At 46.3% G+C, this 27204-nt stretch overlaps 1 protein-coding gene across 1 annotated transcript in view; it reads left to right on the forward strand.

Annotated features, from left to right (window-relative positions):
• Positions 1-11571: 11571 nt before the first annotated feature.
• The window catches only part of NLRC5 (NLR family, CARD domain containing 5), a 99920-nt gene continuing 84287 nt past the window's right edge, over positions 11572-27204 (forward strand). The window contains exons 1-11 of the mRNA XM_006897140.1: positions 11572-11866; positions 12499-12558; positions 14105-14173; positions 15330-16971; positions 18751-18834; positions 18987-19070; positions 20351-20434; positions 20751-20840; positions 21303-21362; positions 25906-25971; positions 26728-26811. Coding sequence (XP_006897202.1) covers positions 11572-11866; positions 12499-12558; positions 14105-14173; positions 15330-16971; positions 18751-18834; positions 18987-19070; positions 20351-20434; positions 20751-20840; positions 21303-21362; positions 25906-25971; positions 26728-26811 — 2618 coding nt within the window. The remainder of the gene's footprint in view (positions 11867-12498; positions 12559-14104; positions 14174-15329; positions 16972-18750; positions 18835-18986; positions 19071-20350; positions 20435-20750; positions 20841-21302; positions 21363-25905; positions 25972-26727; positions 26812-27204) is intronic.

A 27204-nucleotide genomic window follows, 5' to 3' on the forward strand; every position in this document is an offset into this window, starting at 1 on the left:
TGCAGCTTGAATTTCTGGCAGTTTCCTGTCAATTTACTGTTGCAACCTTCCTTTTGTTATGGCCGAGACAGCTTTGGTTGCATGTGATGTTATTGATACAGTACAGTCATTTCCATTCTCCAGTGGATCAGAATGTGGTCAGATGGGCATTTTTTTCCATAGGAATGGGCACTGATAGGAATCTTTTCCAGTTAATTGACTAGGGTATTGTCTTCCAAATGTATTGGCATTGACGAATTAACACCTCTAGCTCTAATATGTTTGCTGAAACATTTTAATCTATATTCTAACAATTGCTGGAGCCTTGTTTTTAATCAATACCTTCAGTGCAGCCTGGATGTCAGTACCACCAGTTCTTTTTTTTTTTTTTTTTTTTAGTTTTGAGGTTTTTTATTTGTTTTGTTTTTGTTTTTTTAATTTTTATTATTATTCATTTTAATGAAAATTTACAGAGACTTTGGATTTCCATTCATTCATTGTTGTACTTTTCTCCCTGCTCCCATCTCCCCCAGTACAGTCTTCTCTTTGAAAAGTAAAAGAAAAATTCTTTCATTGTTTTACAATCCCTCCCTGCCAAGTCCACCCCACTATACACCCTTCATTCTGGACTCCTGTCATGACAATAATACCTAATCACATATCCCTTTTAAATAGTTCTCTCCCTCATCTGTTTCAATGCAGTCTACATAATTTATCCCATCTTTCTCAGTACCCCCCCCAACCCTGATGTCAGTCCTGTTTTACAACATTGGCACTATGCAGTATTTGTCCTTTTGTGACTGCAATATTTCACTCAGCATAATGTCCTCCAGGGTCACCCATTTTGTATAATATTTCATCACTTCCTTGTTTTTCAATGCAGCGTAGTATTCCATTGTGTGAATATACCACAGCTTCTCTAGCCATTTGTTGATGGGCACTTAGATTGTTTCCAACTCTTTGCTATTGTGAACAAAGCAGTGATAAACATGGGTGTGCATAGTACCACTAGTTCTTAATCATGCTACCTCCTGAAATAGTTGATCAGAGACTATTTCATTTTAGTACAGTGATTCTGTGTATTCCTTCTATTTTACATTTTCTCTTCAGTTCTTTGAGCTTGAGAAATGCCAAACGTGGTCTTCCCTTTTGGTTTTCTAACTGTGTGCCTTTGTACATTTCATTGTAATACTGGAATTTGTTTGTTTTTAAATTTTAATTATTTTTTTTGTGCCTATACCATTGAATCCAATCTGACTGGTACAGGAGGAGATTGCCCCTCCTTCTCCAGCGAAGCATCTGGTGGATTTGAACCGTGCAGCTTCTTGCCACTAGGCCACCAGAGCTCCCTTGTTTGTTGTTTTTTTAAAAAAGAAAAATCAGGCATTGAACTGTGTGCCTCCGGAGCAGAGTTCTACTCGAGCATGTATGAGGTTAACATGATTCAAAATTAACTCTGTGGCAATTTTATTCGTTTGTTTTAACTTGACATAGAGACATACTGGTCCAAAGAGGACAGAGACCTGACTGGAAACACCCAACAAGTTGGTCAGAGTACTGGACACAGACCCAGGCTCCACCCACCCTCCATATTCCCCAAGTATTTTTTACATCAACCAAGATGGGAAGAAATAGATTGCATGATTCTTCTGGAAGCAAAATCCTCCTTTTCACTTCAAGGAACTCCACTTTGAACATTACTTTCCTCCTGTCTTCTTTTACTTTGAGAAAAAGTATTTATTTTAGCACCTAAACAAGAAAAAGGTAAACAACACAATTGCAAAATGAGCACAGGGTATGAATAGACACTTCACCAAAGAAGACATTCAGATGGCAAACAAACACATGAAGAAATTTTAAAAATCTCTAGTTCTAAGAGATGCAAATAAAAACAACTATGAGGTATCATCTCACCCCCACAACAATAGCAAAGTTCAATAGAACAGCAAACAGCAGATGCTGGCGAGGTTGTGGAGAAACTGGAACCCTTATTCACTGCTGGTGGGAGTGTAAAATGGTGCAACCACTATGGAAGGCAGTTTGGTGCTTTCTCAAAAATTTGGAAATAGAAATACCATTTGGCCCAGCAATTATACTGCTGGGAATATACCCTAAAGAAACCAGAACCGCCATCCAAACAGATATATGCACACCTATGTTTATTGGAAGCAGGAGTGGCATCTACTTCCTAAACCACATGCCTATGGAAACTCTATGAACTTGGAGAAATGATAGTAGTTATGGAAAGGCATTAGTTCTTTTGTTCATAGAGTCTCTATGAGTCGCGCTCAACTTGACAGCAATCAACAACACAACAACAATGCTTACTACTTCATTATTCACAATAGCAAAGGGATAGGAACAACCCAAGTGCCCATCAATAAACAAATGGATAGAAAAGCTATGGCACATTCACACAATGGAATACTATACAGCACTGAAAAATTATGAACTTGTAAAACATTACAGTGTAGGTGACCATGGAGGACATTATGCTGAATTAAATGTCTCAGCCTCAAAAGGACAAATACTGCATTGTGCCACTTTTATGAAGCAGGACTGACATAGAGGGTTGGGAGGAGGATAGAAAAAGAGTGGATAGATAATGATCATTGTATTGGAACAGATGAGGAAGAGAACTGTTTAAAAAGAATATATGATTAGGTAAGACAATGGCCCAGAATAAGAGGTACATTGCAAAAAGGATTTGGGGAGAGGGAGGGAAAGTGGGGGAAAGGGAGGAAATTATGTAACAATTAAAGGTTTCTTTAAGAAGAAAGTGGACTAGGGGAGGGGGGAAGGATGAAAATGTGCAACAACGAATGAATGAAAATCCAACTTTACTGTAAACTTTTGTTAAAATAATAAGATTAAAAAGTATTTAAAATTTTACAAGGTAGATATGAGTAGATGCTCCTTGTAAAAAGTGAAGAACCTTATACATAAGAGTGAAACCTCTTTTACTGCTTCCATCCAATCTCTTTCACTGAGGTAACAACTATGAGGTGTGTCACATTCCAGGACATAAAATAATATGCCTACTCCTCATTTATGAACATGGTTAAGTTCCAAAGAATGTGACATCAGGATTAAAGAAGAATGTGGCATCAGGAATGGAGGAAGACCCATTAGCACCTTGCATTAAACAAATGACACAACCTTTCTTGCATAAAGTGAAGAAGACTTGAAGTACTCACCACAAAAGATCAAAGACTACAGCCTTCAATATGGATTACATCTCAACCACAAGAAAACAAAAATCCTCACCACTGGACCAATCATCATGATAAATGAAGCAACGTCATGATAGATGAAGAGTGAGGTTGTCAACAATTTCATTTTACATGAATCCACCTTCAACATTCACGGCAGCAGCCATCAGGTACTCTAAAGATGTGTTGCATTGGGGAAATCTCCTGTCAAGGACCTCTCCAAAGTGCCAAAGAGCCAAGATGCTGGTGTAAAGACGTCTTGTGTGCTTGATCCAAGACATGGCCTTTTCAGTGGCTTCTTATGCACCTGAGAGTTGAATGCTGAATAAGGAAGACAGAAGAAGAATCGCTGCCTCTGAGTTACAGTGTTGGAGAAGAGTACTGAATATTCCATTCACGGCCAAGGGAACAAAGGAGTCTGTCTTGAAGGGAGGTGTAACCAGGGAGCTTCCTAGAGGTAGGGATGGTAAAACTTCATCTCACTTTGTGTATATTTTCAGAAGGAACCAGACTCTGGAGTGAGATATCATGCTGGGAAAGGTAAAAGGTCAATGAAAGAGAGGGAGAGCACCAGAAAGACATATTGACATTCTGACTACTACAATAGGCTTAAGCATGAGAGATATCATGCGGACGGTGCAGGACTGGGCCGCTGTGCACAGGGTCAGTCTGTGTCACCATCAGCTCAGTCGCACCTGAAAACAATAATTACAAGTTCCAAAGATCAGAGCCATGGTGACAATTGATGTTGCAGGGAAATGGAAGCTGCCCACACCATTACCTAACATCGCATCACAACACAACCCATCACAATGCAACAGCCCTGCCAAGTTAGCACCTAACCTTAACCATCACAACGTTACCCTTGCCTCATACCTCAGTAGTCGTTACTGCCATATGTTCCTAGTTCATAAAGAAAACAGTCATATGATTTCCTTTTACTATCATCATAAATTTTTTTCTATAATTATATTTTATTAATTTTCATAAACATTTACAGAGATTTTGGGTTTCCATTCATTCATTGTTGCACTATTCTCTCTACCCTCCTCCCAGTTTGTTCTTGTCCAAATGCCACAGTGCTTGTCAAAGCCAGTTCTGATTAATCTTCTTTGTCAGTGTGTCCTTTGCCATTCCCTATCACTCCTCCCTGAGAGAGACTTCACCCTGAGTCATAAGGAAAAGGGGTGGCGTATTCTCTTAGCTACTTCCTGCTGAAAAGGGACGCTGTGGGTTTCAGGGTGAAGATCTTCTGTCACTACTCTAAAGGGCCCCTTTGGCAGTAGGAAACACATAGACTATTATGGAGATTGATTTTGGAATTTAGATGCACTCTTATTGATTGTGCTTAGCCGTACATGTTCATATCCTTGAAGATGTATCATGGGGGTGTTGCAACCTAGAAGACACAAATTTGACTAACCAGTTATAAGTACATGAGTCAAAAATTATGGAAAAGTAAAAGAAAAGATTCTTTCATTGTTTTACAAACCCTCCCCCAGGTCCCCTCCACCATGTAGCCCTCGCTCTAGACTCCTGTGATGACAGAAATACCTAGTTATATATCTCTTTTAAACAGTTTTCTCCCTCCTCTGTTTCAGTGCAGTATACATTATTGAACCCATCTTACTCAGTCTCTCCCCAACCCCGAGGTTAGTCCCATTCTACAACAGTGGCATCATGTAATATTTGTCCTTTTGTGACTGGGATATTTCACTCAGCATAATGTTCTCCAGAGTCAACCATTTTGAATAATATTGCATGAGTTCCTTGTTTTTTAATGCAGCATAGTATTCCATTGTGTGAATATACCACAGCTTCTCTAGCCATTCATTTGTTGATGGGCACTTAGGTTGTTTCCAACTCCTTGCTATTGTGAACAAAGCTGCAATAAACATGGGTGTGCATATATCTGCTTGGATGTCAGCTATGGTCTCTTCAGGTATATTCCCAGTAGTGGAATTGCTGGGTCAAATGGTATCTCTATTTGCAACTTTTTGAGAAAGTGCCATACTGCTTTCCACAGGGGTTGCACCATTTTACACTCCCACCAACAGCTATCATCATAAATTTGAAATGTTAAGGAGCAGGAAGTGAACAAGTGAAGAGCTGGTGTATATAGTTGTTCTTGTTACCTGTAAGATTTTTATTGCCTAGCTGATTGGTGTGTCGGAGACAGTGAGACTGGCTCAGGAGAGGGCAGAGTTCAGAGCTGTTGGTGTGTGAGAGGCAGTAAGACTGACTCAGGAGAAGGCAAGGGTCAGAGCTATTGTACACAGGGTCGCTATGAGTCACAGGTGACTCGATGGTACATAACAGCAACAGCAGCTGCAGGTCAGTAACGTAGAAGATTAGCAAATGTAAGGTGACCCGTCCATGAGATGGATTGTTACAGCCGCTATACCAATGGGCTCAAGCGTGCTGACAGTTGTGAGGACGGTACACAAACAGTGTTTCATTCTGTTATACATAAGATGGCTTAAGTCAGAGATGACCCAGCAGCAACTAACAGCATGCACAGTTGTTAATTGTGCTACTACACTAAGTTCTATGAGCTGTTTTAATTGCTTTACAAGTATTCATACGAGTAAGCGCCACAGAGATTCTATGAGTTAGGTAATGTTATTAGCGCCTCCCTTGCTTTTAAAGTTCAGGGCACTGAGGCCTCTGAGGGAGGTTCTGTTGCTGACTAAAGTGCTATATTGCCTGCAAATGATGGGAAGGCCAATCCCAAACCTAAACAACCTTTGCTCTTAACTTCTAATTTTTAAATTGTCAAGATGCTTTAGTGCCTCAGCCAAGCTTTCTCTGCTGTGCACTTTGAGCTTTCTTCTTGTCTGGGGATCCTGAGGACGACCGCCAGCCTCTCCCAGGATTCTGTGGGGTCCTCAGGCCTGACTGACCTCTGTTGTCGTCCTGGAGATAAGAAGGGTATTTTCAAGCCTCTACTCTGTGACACTGATATGCCGAATATAATAATGGTTACCCATGGTGGACAGTGTTGAATGGAGCTTCCGGGTTAAAACAAGCTTGGAAGCCGGAGTGGCATCCACTTCCGAAATGTCTTGCCTCCGGAAACTCTATGAACAGTGTTCAGATCTTCCGTTCATGAGTTGTCTACTACTCGACGGCACCTAACAAAAACAACACTTTATTCTTCGGGCATTTTGTGGACATGTTGGGATCCAATTGGTGTCAGAAGAAAAGACAGAGCCTTGAGGCTGGGAAATAAGGTGCTGAAAATGGGCTGAAGTGAAGGCTCCACGTGGGTGAGAGGACAAGGCTGGTGTGAGTCTCAAAGCAGCTCTTTCTCATTGTGGCCGCCCCGGAGGCCTTGCTACCCCAGGACCTGAGGGAACTCTCAGAGGGCAAGAATCACAAGGCTCCAGTTTGTTATAGAGGCAGGATGACAAGTTCAGGGGACTCTGTCTGTCAGGGTTGGAGAACTCTCCTTAGGACCCAGCACTCCTGCTTCTGCTAAACGTCCCATCAGGAGCACCTAGGAGCTCCTACGACTCCTGAGGCGTGTTCCATCTCTACGGACAGTGCCTTATTGACGTGATGTGCAACTAGCTGGAGTTTTTAGAAATTCCCTGTTGGTTGTACTATCTGGGGCCATTGGCCTGAAGAATCCAGGGAAAGACCCTGGAAACCCTGAAATGGTGTTCCAGAACCTTCTCAGGGAGGCCTTTCCAACCAACAGCCACATCCTGTCGGTCCTGGGCCCAGAACACGAGGGCTGAGCCTGAGAGGCAGGGCCATTGATCCCATGAGCTACCAGCCAAGCCAAGATGGGGCTCGTAGCTGGGGCAACTTCCATCCCCCATCTGATGATCTTGGGGGGCCTTTTGGTAGGGAGGCTGAGTCTTTTGATCAGAGAAGCTGTTAGAATGAAGGGAGCAGCTTAACATATCGGAATTTGAACTAGGGCCCAGATTCCAATCCCCAGTCAGGAGGACAGAGAGAGATCTTGCTGGATTTGAATCAGGGGCCACCTTGGCTTATTTGCTATGATTTGGAGCCACCTGCCGTATCCACTGGGCTCTCCCTCTCAGGTATCTTCCTGAGATCCTATAGTGCTTCTCTTCCTGGCTTTTCCACTCTCCCTGGGTGACAGCTGGCTCAGTTTCCTCATTTGCTATGCAAATGAGGTGATAAGTGATCCCAAGTCCTGCAGGCCCCTGCTATTGTTTGCAAAGCAAACGATCACCCCCATGTCACCACTGCCCCAGAAATGTGCAGTGCCAGAGACCCCTTGTACCTACTTTGCCAATTTCAGGGAGATGTTAGCAACCATTTATTCTTCATCCCTAAAATTTAAACTGGGGCCCAGATTCCTGGCCCCAGTCAGTAGGAGAGAGAGGCCTTGCTGGATTTGAGTCAGGAGCCAACTTGGCTTATTTGCTATGAGTGTCAGCAAGGGACTTCCCTCTCAGGACTGCAGCTTGGCTTCCTCATCTGGAAAATGGGGTTGATACGGACCCCACAGCCAACAGCCCCTGGCTCCGTCACAGGCATCCTCTTACACCTCCAGCGGTAACCATGTCACCTGGGGAGAGGCCAGAGGTCTCCGTGCTCTGTCATGACCCCAACTGGGCTGAGCCTGGCGGATCCTGAATGGACATAGAGTTGTTGCACTTCTCAGACCAGTAGGAAGGTGCTGAGTGACAGAATGAACTAATCAAGACTTAGTTAATCCAGAGGTAAGGAAAGAGGAATTCATGACTGAGTGGCTTTCCAAACTACGTTCTCACAGCTTTTAAGAAGTTTCTCATTATATAAGCAGTAAACTATGTTCACTGGCTGCCGAGATGTGTTTTACTGTTTCTTATTTGCTGACTTTTCCTGTTGCCATAACCACATTTTTATCAGAAGACATTGTCTGCAAGAGAATCAAGATTTTGCACATCCACATATGTTGTTGTTGTTAAGTGTCGTCGTGTTGTAGGCGACTCATAGCGGCCCTATGAACGAAAGTCCTCGACACTTGTGTGACTTTCATCCTTTCTCCAGGTTCATAAAGTTTCCACAGGCAAGCTATTTATGGAAGTGGATGCCACTCCTACACATTTATAAAACAGGGTGTTTTGAGGTGTTGGGTTGTTTTGTTGTGGCTTTTTGTTTTTTTTTTCTTGCCTAGGGCAGAGTTTTCTTTTTCCCAGATTACATTCTTTTTTAAAAAAATTTTTTTTTTTCCTTTCACTATTTCTTGTGGTGTGTGTGCCGTCAAATCAGATCTGACTGGTACAGTAGGAGATTGCCCCTCCTTCTCCAACAGAACATCGGGTAGATTTGAACCACACAGCTCTGGGTTTACAGTGCAGCTTCTTGCCACTAGGCCACCAGAGCTCCCTAGGTTACATTCTTTATATTATGTTCTTTTAGCCCAGGCAGCTCCTGTTTTGATCAGCTTAACCCCGAATAGGGTCTCTGGAAAAGGGTTTCTAATGTCCCCAGGCCCTGATCCAATCTTCTCTCTTTTCTTGGGGGTGTTGTTAGTTGTAACCAAGCCAACTTTGACTCTGAGGGGCCTTACATTTAACAGAAGGAAGTGCTACCTGGTCCCGCACCATCATCCTCCTCACTGGCTTGTTTGAGCCCATGGTTGGAGCCATTGTGTGGGACTCTTAGTCCTGTCTTCCAGGATTACCTAGGACAGTGTTCTGTTGTGTTCCTTCAGCTAATTTTGTGATTCACTGGGTAATTTTCAGACATAGATTTCCAGGCCTTTCTTTATCTGTATTTTCTCTGGAAGCACTGATGAAACCAGTCCGTCACAACTGACGCTGCTGATATTTGAAATACCAGTGGCATCGTGTCCGGCCTCATGATGACACACAAGCTATATTTGGGTCCACACATTAATGGCTGCTGTCAGGCCTGGAATACCTTTCTTATGATCCACACCAACCACGTCCCTTCTGAGTCTGAAGTTAGCCTGCTATGGTCTTGTCATTTCAGGTCTCACAGCCATGTTCAGTCTTTCCCTCAGGCCCTTTTATTTGCCCTCCTTTCTTCCTACCGCAGCCCGGGAGGGACCCGGGGAAGTGCCAGCATTGTGAGGACAGGGCTTCCAGCTCTCCACACTCTGAGCCTATCTCTGGTTCTTCCAGATGTGGTAGGTGGGACAACTGGTAAACCCCTGGTGCAGATGGGACCTGACAAACCAGGACACTTGTCAGGGCTTCTGGACACACATCCTTTAACCCAAGCCTTGACAGTCAGGATGAGAAAAGTTGAGAGAACCACAGCAAGAAAATTTTCTCTCTCAGCTCCAGATTCTCATTCCCATCCGTTCTTTCTTTCCTCCTATCATGTGCTAGGAAACAGCAATAATGTTGCTGCTGTTGTTGTTAAGTGCCATCGAGTCGCAGGCAACTCATCGCGACCCTATGAAGGAGGGCCCTCAACACTTGTGTGTCTCTCATCCTTTTTCCAGATTCACAGAGTTTCCGGAGGCGAGCTATTACGGAAGTGGATGCCACTTCTGCTTCCAAGCTTGTTTTAATCGGGGAGCTCCACCAAACACTGTCCTCATTTAGTAACCAACCATTAACACATTTGACACATCAGTGTCACAGTGTTCAGCCTCACAGCAACCACAAGTTACCTCTGTACGTGGACACACCAGGGCTATACGACCTAGAGGAATGTCAGAACAAAGACAATGAAAGACAGGCCTGAGGGCCGTGGATTAAAAGTCACCCACCTTTGGCTTGGTAGCATCGCTTTCTGTCCACTGGGCCAGCTGATCTCTTTCTCTGTGTTGATGTTATTGTTGTTAAGTGCCATCAAGTCACAGGCGACTCATGGCGGCCCTATGAAGGAGAGTCCTCAACGCTTGTTAATAATCAATAATAATGATAACAATGCCAGCACCCAAACCTATTACTTTTGACTCAGTTGTGACTGATGGCAGCCCCCTGTGTTAAATACTAGAGCTGAGCTCCATGAGGTTCAGTTGGCTGTAATCTTTACGGAAACACAGCACCAGGCATTTCTTCCTTGGTGCTGCTGGGTGGGTTCAAACCGCCAACCTTGAGTTAGTTGTTGCTGTCCTTGTCGGTGCCATTGAGTTGAGTACGACACATACCAACCTGAGCCCTGTCCTGTACCATCCTCATCATCTCTGACACACTAGAGCCCGTTGCTGAAGTTACCCTGTCAGTTCATCTCGTTGAGGGTCTTCCTCTCCTTCACTGACCCTCCATCTTTATAAGCATGATGTCCTTTTCCAAGAAATAGTCTAGCGATATGTCCAAAGGATGAGAGATGAAGCTTTGCTATCTTTGTCTCCAAGGACCAGCCTGGCTTCACCCTCTCCAGGACGAACTTGTTTGTTCTCCTAGCAGTCCATGATAGATTCAATACTATTCTCCAGCACCAAAACTCAAAGGCATCGACTCTCCTTCTATCATCCCTAGTCATTGTCCAGCTCTCTGATGCATAACATGTGATTGTAAAGACCATGGCCTGTATCAGGCGCACCTTAGTCTCCAGACTGACATCATTGCTCTTCATTACTTTGGAGAGGTCTCTGACAGCAGGCTTTCCCAATGTAATTCATCTTTTAATTTTCTGGCTGCTGGTTCCAAGTGGTTTCTATTACCTAGGATTATATTTCACTCTAACAGAAAAGTCCTAACAACAGTGGTTTAAATAAAATAGAAGTGTCTTTCCCTCTATGTAATAAAAGTTCAAAGACAGTGACTCTAAGGTGGACCACTTTACTCTTTACTTTCCCCAGAACCAGTTTCCACACCATGGTCCGTCATAGCTACCCAAGTCCACTCATCCTATCAGCATCCAGTCAAGAAGAAGAAGCAGTGAATATACGGTTCTGCTTACATTCCGTTAGCCAATGCTTAGTACATGGCTACATCTAACCGAAAAGGAGGCTGAGAAACAGAGTCTTTATTCCAGGTAACCAGGGAATATTCTGGGGTCCTGTTGCTCAGGAAGAAGGAACAGATTTGGGGAGGACTAGTTATCTCTGTCCTGAGATTGCCCGGATACAGATAGAACTATGGGAACATGAATTAGTAAAGTATCTTCAGAAGATTATTAATAAAAAACCAACAAACAAACAAAAAAGGTGGACTGGATTATTCCAAAGAGTTAGAACATTGGCACAGATAAGGAAAGAGTGAGTGGGGAGGGCAGATTCACCCTGGGACCAATACTGGACAAAAGCACTGAGACTCCATGGAAGGTCCACTTACTTGCCTCTCCTCTGCTCCTTGGATGTGCCGTTGGTTCTTAACTAACCTCCCACTTGCCCTCCAGTTCACCTGTCTTGTAAGCTGCTTTCCCTGCCCTTCTGTAACTCACTTGCCCGCCTGCTCTCCTGCCTACCGTGTTCCCACAGGGCCAGTTCCTCATGGACCTCGTTAGTCTTCAGTTGGGCACCAGCAACCTATGGAGCTGTCTCGTGACTCTGCTCAGCAAGCACTCAGAATGGCTCAATGCCAAGGTGAAGTTCTTCCTCCCCAGCATGGACCTGGGCTCCAGCAACAAGGCCCCGGACCCTGAACAGAGGGTCATCCAACAGCTCTGCAGACTCCATGCCCGAGGTTTGGAGACCTGGGAGGCATTCATCCACTGTGTGTGTATGGAGCTGGAGGTGCCGCTGGAGCTGGAGGTGCCACTGCTGAGTGTCTGGGGCCACATAGACGGTGAGGACAGGGTCAGAGGGGCAAAGCATCCATCCTAGCCCTCGTGTCATGGGAAGCCATGGGAGACCCTGGGAAGTTCAGAGACCCGCTTGAAAAAGCATACCACTTAGCTAGGAACTGAATTCCATGATTCCTGGCACTTCCCAGATCAAATCCCTTAGAAGAATAATCTGAAGGCCTAGGGTACTCCTCCACCACCTAGCCCTACCCTGGTAGCCCTGGGAATCAGAATGCAAGAAGAGAAAGGACCAGCTAACGCTTGAAGCCAAAAATTCCCAAATAACCCATCATTGCCACGACATTTCTTTTTTGAAGGTTGATCAGATGCAATCACTGGGAGAGTCCTCTGACTCCACTGATGAGCAGGCATTCCCTTCAGTGGGCATTTCTTGGGCACCTTCTGTTGGCTTAGCCCTGTGGAGGACACACAGGACACTGAGGTCACGTGCATATGCACACACATTTTTGCCCACCCCTCCCTTCAAGGCTCTCACCAGTGTTCCCCTCCACAGAGGGAACGTCTCTCGGTATCCACACTGCAGATTGAGCCCTAAGCTAACCAGCAGGCTACAGCTGATCCCAAAGGATCCCCCTGCACTCCCATAATGCACTGTGTTCCTCCTCTCTTTCAGGGTTTTCCAGCGAACTCGGTGCTGTTGAGGAAAGTTGCCCGGGATCTCAGCCCCACCATGGTGAGCCCTGGGACTGAGGTGGGGGGCGGGGAAGAGTATTAGCACTGAGTGCCCCGTCAGACCTAGAGGATGATGAGGATAGACTGGATCCAGCCGTTTCCCGCAAACCAGCTTTCTCATCCCCAGTCAGTTTGCACGTGGCCCCACCTCTTCCTCCTCGGTCTCTTTCAAGGCTGTGGCTGATGCTGATGCCTGTTCCCAGGGGCCAAAGCTGCCTCCTCCTGGAAGACTCTTAAAATGTGTCAGCTGCCAGCCATGAACAGATTGCCTGAGAATTCCCTTTCCCTTGGGAAAGCCTGTTGTCACTCCCTGTCACTTCAGCCTAGGGACCTTGTGAATACTTTATAACCATGAATACTTTAAACACCTATGAATACTTTAACCACATATGTAGACCCTATAGTCAAAACTCACCTCATTCTGTTATTAGATCCTCTATGTCTTTAAAAGTAATGACTTTTTCATTGTAGCTGTTGGTGGTAACATCACTGGACTTTACTTTATTTTAGTGTGTGTGTACTGTCAAATCGGATCTGACTGGTACAGGAGGAGATTGTCCCTCCTTCTCCAGCAGAGCATCTGGTGGATTTGAACCATGCACGTGCACCTCTGGGATTGCAGTGCAGCTTCCTGCCACTAGGCCACCAGAGCTCCCCCATCACTGAGTTTTAATGGAAAGCATCCCTCGTTCTAACGCTGTTTCCTCTGACCCCACCCACTTACCTTGTGGCCAGGTCTAACTGGTACTGATATTCTACCAGAGAGTCCCTTGTTAAAATACTAAATTCTCTCAGACTGGGTCCAGTACCTCCTCAGGACCTCAGACCTCCATGCAGTCCAGTAGTGAAGAAGTTAACACGTGGAAATACAAGGGTGCTAGAGTCGAGCTCCTGGCTTTGTTTAGAACAGTTGCTTGTGGCTGGCTGTAGTTGTATCCTGGTCTACCGTGTAAAAAAACTCTTCTGTAGGCCCTGTTCCTATCCTGCCTGCCCTCCTTTCTCTCATTCCTCTTTCTTGTTTTCCTTCTTTCTTCCTTTTCTAACATTTTCCAGCAAGTCTTTCCAGTGACTCTGAAAACCTACGCGACAAGATAACAACTCCTGAAAACATTGGAGGAAATGAGAGATGGCGGTGGGAGAGAGGGTGGTCGGAACACACAACACAGGAGGAGGGTGGCTGGTCCCAGAGAGCCCTTTCGGAGCCTGGCTGGTAATGTCAGCAGAGGCCTCAGTAGAGATCGATGCTTCCCTGGTGAAGAAAGAGCTGTTCCGTGCTTGGGGCTGGCAATGAGCATACTTCCTGACTCCCAGACTCAGAGCCCCCGACGTCTCCATCATCTGGTCCTACCACCACTGAGACCCCTTCCTGTAAACAGAAGCGTGTGTTGTGCAGCCTGGCCTAACGCCCACTTTCTCCCAGTCCTACAGTGTGCATACCTGTGCCAGCCTGGCACCTCTTAGTGCATGGAGCGCCCCTAAGGTGCTAGGCACCCCTCATGTTCAGACTCTAGACCTCACCCCTCTGTCTCTTTCTTCTATCTTTTCAGACCTCAAGCGGCCCCATCAGAGCTGTGGGTCCTCACCCCGTAGGAAGCAGTGTAAGATGCAGCAGCTGGGTGAGTATCCGGACTCAGGGACTGGACTGCTCTGGGGCCAGAATGCAGGTCGTGTGGGCTCTGTGTCTTGCTGGCAAGCCCCTGGAAGCCTGGGTGGTCAGAGGGGAGGGCTGGGTCTGGTAGGTAAGCTTCCTTCCCTCTCCCATCCGCACCTCCACAGTCAATCACGAAGGAGACTTGTACAGAAACGGCTTAACCGAAGGAGCCAGAAGTTCCCCAGCAGAACACAGCCCAGTAATCCAGGCTTACCCAGTGACAGGCCCACACAATCAAGGTTGAGAGAGCGCCACAGTAGTGACCACTGTGGTCTCAGGCCCAAGCCCTCACGGGCCTCATTGGAGTGGAGTGAGAAATAATGGCAGTGCCTGGGAGAATTTCCCAAGGAGGAGGTTCTGGGACCCGTGGGAGACATTCAGGCTGCTGAGGGCTGGCCAGGCCTGAGGACATAAAGGAGATTGTCTCGTTCACGACCACTTTGTCCAGAACAGCCCTAATTCTTATCCAGTTATCCCAGCGGCATGTTCATAAGTGGTCAGAGAAGTCACAGCTATAGAGAGCAGGCTGCCACACCCAGTGTCCCGACATCCAGTGTCCCCACACCCAGTGTCCCTGGCAGTGACCTCAATCCTTCCCCAGCGCCACCACCCAGTGACCTAGCAATTCAGAGATCACCCTTGGCCACAGCAGGGCTCCTTGCCAACTTGGTCTGGACCCAGTGGGTCAGTACGTGTGCCCACAAGGTTGGTAACCATCTTGAATGTGCCCCTGGACACGTGGGAACTGTCACTGTGGAAGGAGACACACAGGTTACTCAGATATCACGTAAGAGGTTGATTTTCCTCTTAAGTGGTGTCTGTCACTCTTAAGTGACATCCCCTCCTCATCACATTGGAAACTGTAAAATACTAATGATTATTGCAAAACAGAGCCACCATCATTGGGATCTCCCCTTTTTTACTTCCCAGTTCAAATGACTTCAGAGCTAGTGGTTTTGTTAGCCACTCAGGGTTGTGCAGGACAAATTCCTTCTGGCTGTGCTCTTGCGTCCTCTTACCCCCTGCCCCCAATAGGTGCAGTGGGGACCCCAGTATCCTCGTACTATGAAGTATGAAGGGGTGCTCCAGCCCTCATCCCACCTCCCTCCCTCCCTCTGCAGAGTTGGCCAGGCAGTACCTGCAGTTTCTGAGGACCTCCACCCAGCAGCGCTATGACAGTGAACCCACCAAGTCAGCACCGCCCCTGTCCTTCCACGTCAACCCAATCCTGCAGAGGAGTGGGGTCACGGCACCCTTAGACGTGCACGAGGAAGCTGCTACGGGGGCTGCCAAGGCAGACGATGACATCTGGGACCTCTTCAACACCAAGGCAGAGAAGAGCCGCAGAGTCGTCATGGTCCTGGGGACGGCGGGCATGGGCAAGACCACCCTGGCACACAGGCTCTGCCAGCAGTGGGCCGACGGCCAGCTGGACCACTTCGAGGCCGTGTTTCTCTTCGAGTTCCGCCAGCTGAACCTGATCACAGATCTCCTGACCCTGCCGCAGCTCCTCTTCGATGTCCACCTGAGCCCCAGGTCAGGAGCCGATGCCGTCTTCCAGTACCTGGAGGAGAATGCTCACCGTGTCCTGTTTATCTTTGATGGACTGGACGAGGCCCTCTTGTCTTGCTCCACAAGAAAGAAGCCCAAAGACCTTGACGCCCCAAGCCTGCCTTTCGACCTCTTCTCCGGCCTTTGTGACGGGACCCTTCTCCCTGGCTGCTGGGTGATGGCCACGTCCCGTCCAGGGAAACTGCCCTCCTGCCTGCCCGTGGATGCAGTCAGGGTGCTTATGTGGGGTTTCGACAAGCTGAGGGTGGAGGAGTACGTGCGCTGCTTCTTCAGGGACGAGTCATTGCAGGCAGCGGCCCTGGCAGAAGTGCGGGCATCCGGGCACCTCGGGAGCATGTGTGCCGTGCCTGCCCTGTGCCGGGTGGCCTGCCTCTGCCTCCAACAGTTGCTTCCTGAAGCCTCCTCGGGCCGGGCTGCTGCGCTCCTGCCCACTGTTACACAGCTCTATGTGCAGATGGTGCTTCCCCTCAGCCAACACAGTTGCTTCCTGGGCCTTGGGGAGGTGGCTTTGAGGGGCCTAGAATCCGGGAAAGTCATCTTCTATGTGAAAGACATCCCTCCAGCTGTGATGGCCTTTGGGGCTGCCCACAACCTCCTGACATCCTTCTGGATCCACAGAGGCCCTGGACACCAGGAGACAGGCTATGCCTTTGCCCATCTGAGCCTCCAGGAGTTCTTTGCCGCTCTGCAGCTTCTGGCCAGCCCCAAAGTGGACAGAAAAAAACTCTCCCATTATATCACCCTCCATTCCCACTGGGTGCTTCGGACCAATTCTAGATTGAGCCTCTTAGATCACCTACCCACCTTTTTAGCAGGCCTGGCGTCCCACACCTGTCGCCCCTTCCTCAGCCGCCTGGCACAGCAGGCTGAGAGCTGGGTGGGCGCCAGACAGGCGGCTGTCGTCCAGGCCTTAGGGAAGCTGGCTGCCCGCAGGCTCAGGGGACCAAAGGTTATAAAGCTGTGTCATTGTGTGTGTGAGACGGAGGAGAAAGAGTTAGCCCAGCTCACTGCTCAAAGACTCGACCACAGACTGTCTTTCTACAATTTTCCCCTGACCTACGTTGACCTGGCTGCTCTGGCCAAGATCCTGGGCTTCCGGGATGCCCCCATCCACCTGGACTTTGATGGTTGCCCTCTGGAGCCTCACTGCCCAGAGGCCCTACTGGACTGTGGGCAGGTGGAGAATCTCAGGTGAGAGGAAAGGGGGGGACAAACAAGGGCTTGGCGGAGAGGGGGTGACTCAGACAGTGGAGGCCAACTGGTCAGGCAGACACTACTGAAGGGGATCTGGTAAGAATATTGAGTATCTGAACAGAAGAATCTTTCCCTTCCCCTGGCCTCGGAATACAAAAGAAGCTCTATCCTTCAGAAGGATTTCTGGTCCAGTTAGAGACTCTTGCTTACCTGCTTTCTGTCACGGGCTGTGCTCCTGGGGGCAGAGTTTCTCAGCCTGTTTCTTCATTTCTCAAAGGAAGAAATGATTGTACCTCCCAGAGCCACAACAATGCATGACAAGTATTATTAGTGTCTGGCACGTGTGTAAGAGTTTGGGCAAGGTGAAGCTGTAATAACAAACCCACAAATCACAGGGCCTTAAAATGTGCTCATTTCTTTCTGCTGTGATGGAGTAGTTCAAGGTTACATAGTCCAGGTTAGTAACAGGGTTCAGTTTCATGTGGTCAAGCAGGGACCCAGGCCCTGCCTGTTCTTGTGCCATCTCCTCGGACATCCTGATATGTGGTTACTGCAGGACATTGTTGTGGTCTGGTGTGGGAGATGGGGGAGAGAGAGAGAATGGGTAAGATGCTTTCCCAGTCATTAAAGCTCAGATCTGGAAGGAGAACACATGGCTTCCACCACCATGCCATGGGCCAGGACGTAGTTACAGGCCACAGTGAGCTTCAGAGGAGCCTAGGAAATGGCTTAACTGACTGAGTAACCAGGTTCTCAGCTCTTGTGCTGCTTGTACGGATGAAGCACAGAATGGCTCTTGGTCGACAGTTATTCTGCCGTGAGTGTAGCTCATTGGATGGTGTGGTTTGTACTAAACTCCCCGTGTAAGTGTTGGCAGTTCAAACTCTCCCAGAAATGCCTCAGGAAAAAGGTTCAGTAATGTTTCTGTAAAGATTACAACTGAGAAAACTCTACGGAGCAGTTTTTTGGGGGGGTTTTAAGGTCTTTTTAAAAAATTTTATTCATTTTAATGAAAGTTTACAAAGACTTAGAGTTTCCAATCATTCATTGTTTCATTTTTCTCCCTGCCCACCCCCTACCCCCCAATTCACTCTTCTCCTTGAAAAGTAAAAGAAAAACTCTTTCATTTTTATGCACTCCCTCCCCCCAAGTCCACTCCACTGTGCAGCCTTCATTCTGGACGCCTGTCATGACAATAATACCCAATCATATATCCCTTTTAAACAGTTCTTTCCCTCATCTGTTTCAATGCAATCTACATCATTCCTCCCCTCCTTCTCTGTCTTCCCTCAACCCCGATGTCAGTCCCATTTTACAACAGTGGCCGTATGCAATATTTGTCCTTTTGTGACTGAGATCTTTCACTCAGTATAATGTCCTCCAGGGCCACCCATTTTGTATAATATTTCATGAGTTCCTTGTTTTTCAATGCTGCATAATATTCCATTGTGTGAATATACCACAGCTTCTCTATCCATTCATTTGTTGATGGGACTATGAGTTGTTCTATGCTGTCACAAATGGTATCACTGGGAGTCAAGGGCTGACTTAATGGCAACAAACTGGGGAGGTGTTTGTTTGTTTGTTTGATAAGGTTTTGTTTTCTTGGACATTCCCCACCACCACCACCTTGTTCTATGCCAACTACTGAAAATATTAATTTCCATCTGTCAGAGGAGGGAATGGGTGACAATGTCAGGACAGACACTGCTCAGTTCTGCTGTTGTGAGTCGTGCCTGGGACTGACCCTCCACAACTCGTCTCTTCCTGTGTCAGTTTTAAGAGCAGGAAGTGTGGGGACGCCTTTGCAGAAGCCCTCTCCAGGACCTTGCCGACGATGAAGGGTCTGCAGAAGCTGGGGTGAGCATGGGCTTGGAACCCAGAGAGGTCTCCCACTCGGGAGGTCTGGCATTCCCCCCTCACAGCCCTACAGGCCAGATCCCTAAACAGTCCTGCCTCCCCATCCCCACGCCCCTCTCCATTCCTTCTCACTGTCTTTCCATGTCATGCAGGTTAACAGGAAGTAAGATAACCGCCAAAGGCCTCAGCCATCTGGTACAAGTTGTGGCACTCTGTCCACAGCTGGAGGAGATCAGGTGAGCTCCTTCTGGCGGATCACTGACTGGGAGAGGGAATCACTGTTCAGGCCCCGGATCTCCCCTTGAGTCCGGGCTTGACCCTGCGTCTTCCGTCTTGGACTGGTCTGATTGTCTCGTGAGGTCAAGAGAGGAGAGGTGTCTACACTAGAACTGGAAAAGGCTGAATGCAAACACAGGCCTCCTTCAGATCCTACGCGGGTGCTTCTCTCATGGAATGTTTTAAGGGACATCTTAAAGGAGGATGGGTTCTGATGTCACTCCTCTCTTCCTGTGACCCTAAGAGAAGGTGTAGCAATGTGTCAGGGAGTGTCGGGCACTGTGTATCCTCTTAAATGTACGAAACACATGCCTTAACATTCAGGCATACATGGATACGCATTTGCACAGAAATACACACTCATCTGCTCAGGGGTATTCCCCTCACACATGCACATTTATAGGTGTGCACATATCTAGCACATACATGTGTGCACAGTTAGAATCTCATGTGCATTTAGAGGTTGGCATAGTAACGCAAGCAGATAGGCACAAATGAACCTCTGCCCCAGGTCTGAGTGATCTGGGGCAAAGTGAAGCCAGAGACCCTTCTCAGCAGATCACAGGCGGAATGACTGCTCTTTTAGGTGGCGCCTCTGTGGGACTTATACAAAGCTCCTTCATCAGCAAATGCAGCCTTATTGAGAGGAGCAAGAGCTGGACCACAGACCCCTGTGACACTCAGGCCAAGTGCCTTTGTGCAACAATGACTCTGATCAGAAAGGAGTTAAGAAACGTTGAACCTGTGGGCACTTAACTTTCATTACTGATCAAAAGACACCTCAGTCTTTTCTCCTGTCACCCAGCTACTGCTCTCAATGAGCTACTTGGTCATTAACTCCCAACAGATGGGGTAAATGAAATTAGTGAGGGCTGTGACTTTGGGTTCTGAGTGGATCAGGACCAAAGCTGATGCTGGATGTGGATTCTCCAGCTCCCCGGTTTGGAAACCATGTGAATACTTCAGGGGCGAACAGTGCGTTCATTCCAGCCATAAATCTCCACATTCCACGTTCCGAGGCCTTCACAGCCTCAATCCTTTGGGCCACATAGAAATAAGATCGACAGAGTATAACTCTTTCTAGCTGGATGCTGGGGAGCAGGTCTTCCACCTTCTTTGAGCCCTTGTCTTGTGTTTGCTCTTGGAGAGAAGTCATGCCTGGCACTTTCTAACTGGGGTTCCCCAGTGCCCCAACCTCAGTGCTGCAATCTGTTCTGCACGGTCTTCTGTCTTCCTGCAGTTTGCAGAACAACCAGCTCAAGGACCAGGAGGTGCTGAGTGTCATGAGTGTGCTCCCTCACCTGCAGAGGCTCCAGGAACTGAAGTAAGCAGCTCTCCACCCTCCCCGGGCTAGTCCTGCACCCTGTGCATCTGCCCTTACAGAACAAGGACGGACTGGGCAGGGGAGCTCTGGTGGCCTAGTGGCAAGGAGGTGCAACTACAATCTGAGAGGCGCAGGGTTCGAATCCACCAGATGCTCTGCCGGGGAAGGAGGGGCAGTCTCCTCCTGTACCAGTCAGATCTGATTTGACGGTACACTCACACAAAAATAATAAAATAAAAAATTAAAAAAAAGGACAGACTGGGCTCTACAGGGGGGATGATTCATTAACTCTTGACATTTTGTCACAACCCTGCAGCCTGAGCCACAACATCATCTCTGTATCAACCCTACTCAGCTTAGTAAAGACGGCAGTTCTATGCCCGACCATCAGGATGCTGCAGGCCAGGTGAGCAGAAGGAACAGATCATGATATGAGGGGACGAGAGGGTGGGTGAGAGAGAGACACCTTATCTGTAAGACCTACGTATGCATGTCCAACTCACAGAACTGTTATCTCGAGAGCCTCGTCTGGGCCTGGCACCTAGTAAATTAATGGTGATGGCTGGGCCGATGGATAAATGAATCATCAAATCTACAGATCAGCAAATCAGCAAATGCCAGAGTCGTGTGTTGCTCTCCATGGTGCTGAACCCACTCTACCTGTTTGGGCTATGAAATGGATGGCTACCTTAATCCTAAAACACTCATACAAGTGAAAATTCTCAGTGTTCTCACATTTTCTTCCATTTCTGATAAAAATTGCTTCCCTTCAGTTTCAAAGCATTCTTACAGGAGTCATCAAGTCTTGGCTTGCTTAATTGGGAACATTTTTCTCCACGGGTTTCATGGCTCGGTGTCTGACTTGCAGGGACGAGGAGCTCGTCTTCTTTCTCTCCCCATACACAGAGACAACTGCTGAGCGACAAGGGTAAGAAGAAGCCAGGGGCAGGGGAGGGGCTGGCTCCCTCCTGAGATGGAGTTTGAACTCAAGCAGCTGAGGGGAGGGTGGTGTAGAGATCCCAAAGCAGAGCAGGAGTGTGGGTATTCTTTCTGTTGACACTGCTGTAAAGAATGAATCATTCCCCAGAATTGGCAAAGGGCGTCCACTTTTTCTGACAGATCTAAAAACCCCAAGAAGCATCCCCAGAAGTCTCTGGATGAGCCAGCCTCTTAGTGAGGTTATGAAGAGACAGAGACTGACATCACTATGTGAGAGAGACTCTTAGGGAAGGAAAAAGGAGGGGGAATTACGGTACTGCATCTTACAGTTGTTCTGATGATTAAGTGAATTAATACATTCAGCATGTTTAGAACTCTGTTGCCATGCAATTGGTATAATTCTGGTTATCCCAACTATCCAAGGATCCCCAGCGGTGCAATGGTTAAGGGCTCAGCTGCTAACCGGAAGAGGAGTATTTCAGATCCACCAGTGCCTCCGTGGAGAGAGAGCTCTGGTCATCTGCTCCAGGAAAGTTTAAAATCTGGAGTAGTTCTGTTCTGTCAGGTGGAGACACTGTGAGTCAGAGTTAGCTCAGTAGCACACGGCAGGATTCCAGCTGGGCCTGACTTCCAGGCTCTTGCCTTGGCCATTTTTGACCAGGCAAACATATAGCGATCATCGTGCCCTGAAAGAACTCTCTGACTGCTTCCCCGGGCTCCTTTCTGGCTGAGACTTGGACACACATTTGGACACACATCGTATGCCTCTTCTGGCTCTGAGCTTCAGTTCCCTCACCTATGCAACAGCCCAGGAGGACCCATCTGTCTTCCACTCTGTCTCAAGCTGCGGTGCCCAACACAGCAGCCACTAGTCACATATTATTGTTTAACTTTAATTTCAGCAAGAAATTTGAAAGACAATTGTCTAACCAACTGATTGAAAGAAATCCATACTTGTTCCCATCTAAAAAAAAAGAATGTGGAAATAATTTAACAATACCGTTATTACATAATAACAATTGCATTCTCGCTAATAGGGAGTTAAATAGGTTAGAGGCTGCCCTGCAATGCTGAGGGCATGTGGTTCGTATGCACCAGATGCTATGGGAGAAGGGTGGGCAGTCTCCTATACAATTATCTGCCTCTAAAAACCTGCCGTAGTGTCAGCTATGGGTGGCTTCCTACTTGACAACAAATAATAACAATGGTCATTAATATCACATGCAAATAAAATCTTGTTGAAGATTATTTTTAAATGACTGAAACAGTACATCTATAGAGTACTTCCAGACTTTCAATATGAATCTAGAAGAAGCTATGGAACAAAGAGTGTCATTACTGATATCAGATAGATCCTGGCTCAAAGCAGAGAATACCAAAAAGCTATTTATTTACGTTTATGAATTATGCAAAGGCCTTCAACTGTGTACAAATCATAACAAATTATAGATGACGTTGTTGTTGTTGTTGTTATGTGCCATCGAGTCGTTTGCAACTCATAGCGACCCTATGTACAAGAGCTCTATATACTCTTCTATCCTGTGCCAACCTAGCCATCTCAAATGCACTTATTCCCACCGCTCCAGTCACAGAATCGATCCATCTCATCAAAGGTCTTCCTCTCCTTCACCGCCCCTCCACTCTCCCAAACATGATGTCCCTCTCCAAGGACCAGTCCCTCCTTGCAACACACCCAAAGTATGTCAGATGAAGCTTCAGAATCCTTGACTCCAGGGAACATTCTGGCTTCACCCTCTCCAGGACAAACCTGTTTGTTCTCCTAGCAGTCCATGGTATATTCAACACTCTTCTCCAGCACCACAGCTCAAAGGCATCAATTCTCTTTCTGTCAACCCTATTCACTGTCCAACTCTCTGATGCATAGCACGTAATTACTAAGACTATAGCCAGGATCAGGCTTACCTTAGTCTCCAGTCTGACATTGTTGCTCTTCAGTACTCTTGAGAGGTCCCTCACAGCCGACTTTCCCAATGCAATTTGTCTCTTGATTTCCTGACTGCTGTTACAAAGAATGTTGACTGTGGAGCCAAGTAAATTAAGACTGTTAACTATCTCAATCTCTTCACCATTCATACTGATGCTACCAATTGGCCCAGTGGTGAGAATCTTTGTTTTCTTGATGTTGAGCTTCAGTCCATATAAGAGGCTGTAGTCCTTGATCTTCTGCAGCAAGTGCTTCAGGTCCTCCTCAGTTTCAGCAAGCAGGAAGAATATAAAGCCCAGAACACTTGATTGTGCTCATGCAAAACCTCTGCAGAGATCAACAAGCAGCTGTCCAAACAGAACAAGGAGACACTGCATCAGGAAATCATGAAAGTTGTGTGTCAGGGTAGTATCTTTTCTTCAAAAGCTAGGCTACATGAAAAAAAAGGTGACATCAGAATCAGAGGAAAACTCAATAACCCATTTCTTGTAGAAGATACAACCTGGCTTGGAAAAAATGAAGAAGACTTGAGGCACTAACTGAAGACGTTCAAAAACTACAGTCTTCAATAAGAATTACATCTCAGCATTGAGAAAACAAAACTCCTCATCACTGAACCAATAGGCAACATCATGATAGGTGGAAAGAAGATTGAAGTTGCTAATGATTTCCTTTTACTTGAATTCACGATGAACACCCATGGCGGCAACAGTCAAGAAATCTAAATATGTGTTGCACTGAGGAATACTGCTGTCAAGAACCTCTTTAAAGTCTTAAAGAGCAAGGATATCAGTTTAAAGACTAATGTGTGGCTGATCCAATCCATGATCTTTTCAGTTACTTCTTACGCATCTGAAAGTTGGACAAAGAATACGGAAGACCAAAGAGGAATTGATGCCTTGGAGTTGTGGGGCTGATGAAGAGTATTGAATATCCTATGGACTCTTCAAAAGAGACGTCAAAACAAATCTGTCTGGCAGGAAGTGCAACTAGGGTGTTCCTTCAAGGTTAGCATGGTGAGACTTTGTCTCACATACTTTGGTCATGTCATCCAGATGGGCCAGTCCATAGAAAAGGACATCATGCTGAGAAATGTGGACGGAGAGGGTGGGGTGGGCTGGGCTGGGAGAACAGTGCAACAATGAATGAATGGAAATCCAAAATCTCTGTAAATGTTCATTGACATTAATTAAAAAAAAAAGAAACGTGGAAGGTCAACAAAAGAGAAGAAGACCGTCAACAAGAGAGAGTAACTATAACAACAAGCTCAAGTATGGCAGAGGTCCTGAGGATGAGAGAAGAAGAGGCAAGGATCCAATTTGTTGTTCATAGGGTAGCAATGAGTGATAGTTAACTTGAAGACATCTAATGACAGTCTTTGAGCTTCTTCCGTAAAAGCTTCACTTTTCAGCAAGCAGGTGACTTGTAGCCTGCAGACAGGACAGCACAGGTACAGAACAGGTCCACCAACTCCAGGTCATGCTGATAACTGAATCTGGAAGTCTGTGAACCCCTAGCTCATAATACCTTCGTTTCCTTGCAGCGTCTGCTCCTCTGTTGGCTTAGGAGGAAGGGATCTGGAGGTGTTCTGCTTTCTCACAGCCTGCATATGGCTCCTAATCCCTAACCCACAAATTTCTTATGTATATACTGATGCCTTCAAATGGTGGTACTGGAGAAGAGTTTAGAATTTACCATGGCCTGCTAAGAAAACAAATAGGTCTGTCTTGGAGAGAGTGAAACCAAATTTCTCCTTGGTGACTAGGATTTTGAAGCTTCATCTCACGTACTTTGGGCACATGGCTTTGGAGAAGGACGTCATGCTCGGAAGGGTGGAAGGACTGTGCAGGAGAAGGAAATCCCCAGATGATATAGGGTCTCATTGTCCATAACTAGGGCAGTGGGGGTAGGTGTGTCAAAATTAGTGAGACTGGTTCAGCAAAAGGCAGGCTTCAGAGCTGTTGTATATAGGCTTGCTATGGTTCCCAGGTGACTTGATGGTACATAATAACAACATATATGGAAACCATTTGTATAATAGTAACTTCTTATTGCTAAGTTTAAACTTTGAGCCTATTGCTGGGTGCTTGATCATAAATAAATTCGATCTTCAACCACAATATCTATGCTATAGATATACTATGTTATTGTTGTTGTTGATTGCCATGGAGTCCAGCCGACTCATAGCTACCCTAAGAACAAAAGACTTGAAGCCTTTCTATAACTATCATCGTTTCTCAAAACACATAGAGTTTCCAGAGGCATGTTATAGATACTGTTCCATTTCAGAACAGATAATATACCGTTTCAGAAAAGGGGAAATGAAAGCTTAGATGGGTAAAATGTCTTGCATAGTGACCACACAGCTCTAACTGGCAGATCAGGAATTTGAATAAATGTTCTGTTTGGCCTAAAAGATATTCCCCCTGCTGCTTTGCTGAATGGCACCTCAGGGACTTTTAAACAGCTATAGATGTTGCTTATTCACTATGAGTTTTGCTATAGGATTTTCAGCCAGGGAAAGAAGTTGGGTCCATCAAACCCTGTATTCCTGAACTCATGACAATGTTTGATTTGTTCTTGGTAGAGCCTCCAACCTGCAGGAAAATGCCAGTCAGAGAGAAGAGGCACAGATTAGACTCTTGACACTCAGGTATCTTTATTTGTATTATTATTATTATTTTATACTGATTTGCATACAAAATTCATACACACGTGTTTCACACTTTCCTTCATTCGCATTGTATTTCATACATTCATTCCCATACACTGTATTTTATAAAAGTTAATCACCATTGTTTTATGCCCACCATTATCCCATACTCAGATCTCTTGGGGAGAGGGAGGCCATTGCCTTAGGGGTAAGAAGGTGATGTTGAGGGGAGGGTAAGAGAAAGGATACCAGGAGCTGGGAGGATAAGGAGGAAGTAGACATGGGACAGAGCAAGAACAGGAATAGGCTTGTTTTTTGTTTGTTTGTTTTTTGTTGGGGTTTTTTTTGTTTGTTTGGTGTTGTGTTTTTTTTTTTTTTAGGAATAGGCTTGTTTTAACTTGGATTAAAAATATCCGTCATAACAACAATCATAATAGCTACTATTTATTAATTCCTTGCTATACACTGGGCACTGAGCTAAATGTTTTTATTCTCATTACCTCCGAATACTCCTTTTCGAAGTCCTGTGTAGTATGTATTATTATCCCCATTTGATAAGGAGACTGAGACACAGACAGGTTAAATACTTTGTCCAAGCCCCTCAGCTCCTAGGAGTTGGAGCTAAGATTAGATCCCAGGTCTGTCTGCTCCAGATTCCTCTGTCTCCCATGACTGGAAGTGGCACTCAGAACTGGAGGAGCCATGGTACATATTTTTACCCTGAGCGCCTCTGTCCCCCATCCCATCCTAACCCAGGCTCCGAGAGTGTCACCTCCAAGTTCAGGACGTGGAGACGCTCGTAGCCCTGCTCCAAGGTGGCCCTTACCTGCAGGAAGTAGAGTGAGTATCCTGGGTAGCCTGACACATGACAGAGGGGTGAAGGTGGGGCCGAGGCTCACCTTTGCGGGAGGAGGATGGGGGAGGAGCACACTGCCTCGCTAAGAATGGGGGGCAGGTGACATACCGTCATATCATCATCCACTGAGCACTTGCCCTGTGTAGACACTGAGCTTGGGCTTTTACAAAGATCGTCTCATTTAATCCTCACAATGCTAAGAGGTAAGTGCTGTTTTGGTTTTGGGTTTTGGAGGGTTTTTTCTATTAATTTTTTTATGCTTTTTTTAAGAATTCATTTTTTTGTTGTTTTTTTTCTATAATTATATTTTATTAATTTTCATAAACATTTACAGATATTTTGGGTTTCCACTCATTCATTGTTGCACTATTCTCTCT

This window comes from Elephantulus edwardii, unplaced genomic scaffold (assembly GCF_000299155.1).
Source record: "Elephantulus edwardii isolate Elephantulus edwardi_28Jun2011 unplaced genomic scaffold, EleEdw1.0 scaffold00201, whole genome shotgun sequence".
Lineage (NCBI taxonomy): Eukaryota > Metazoa > Chordata > Mammalia > Macroscelidea > Macroscelididae > Elephantulus > Elephantulus edwardii.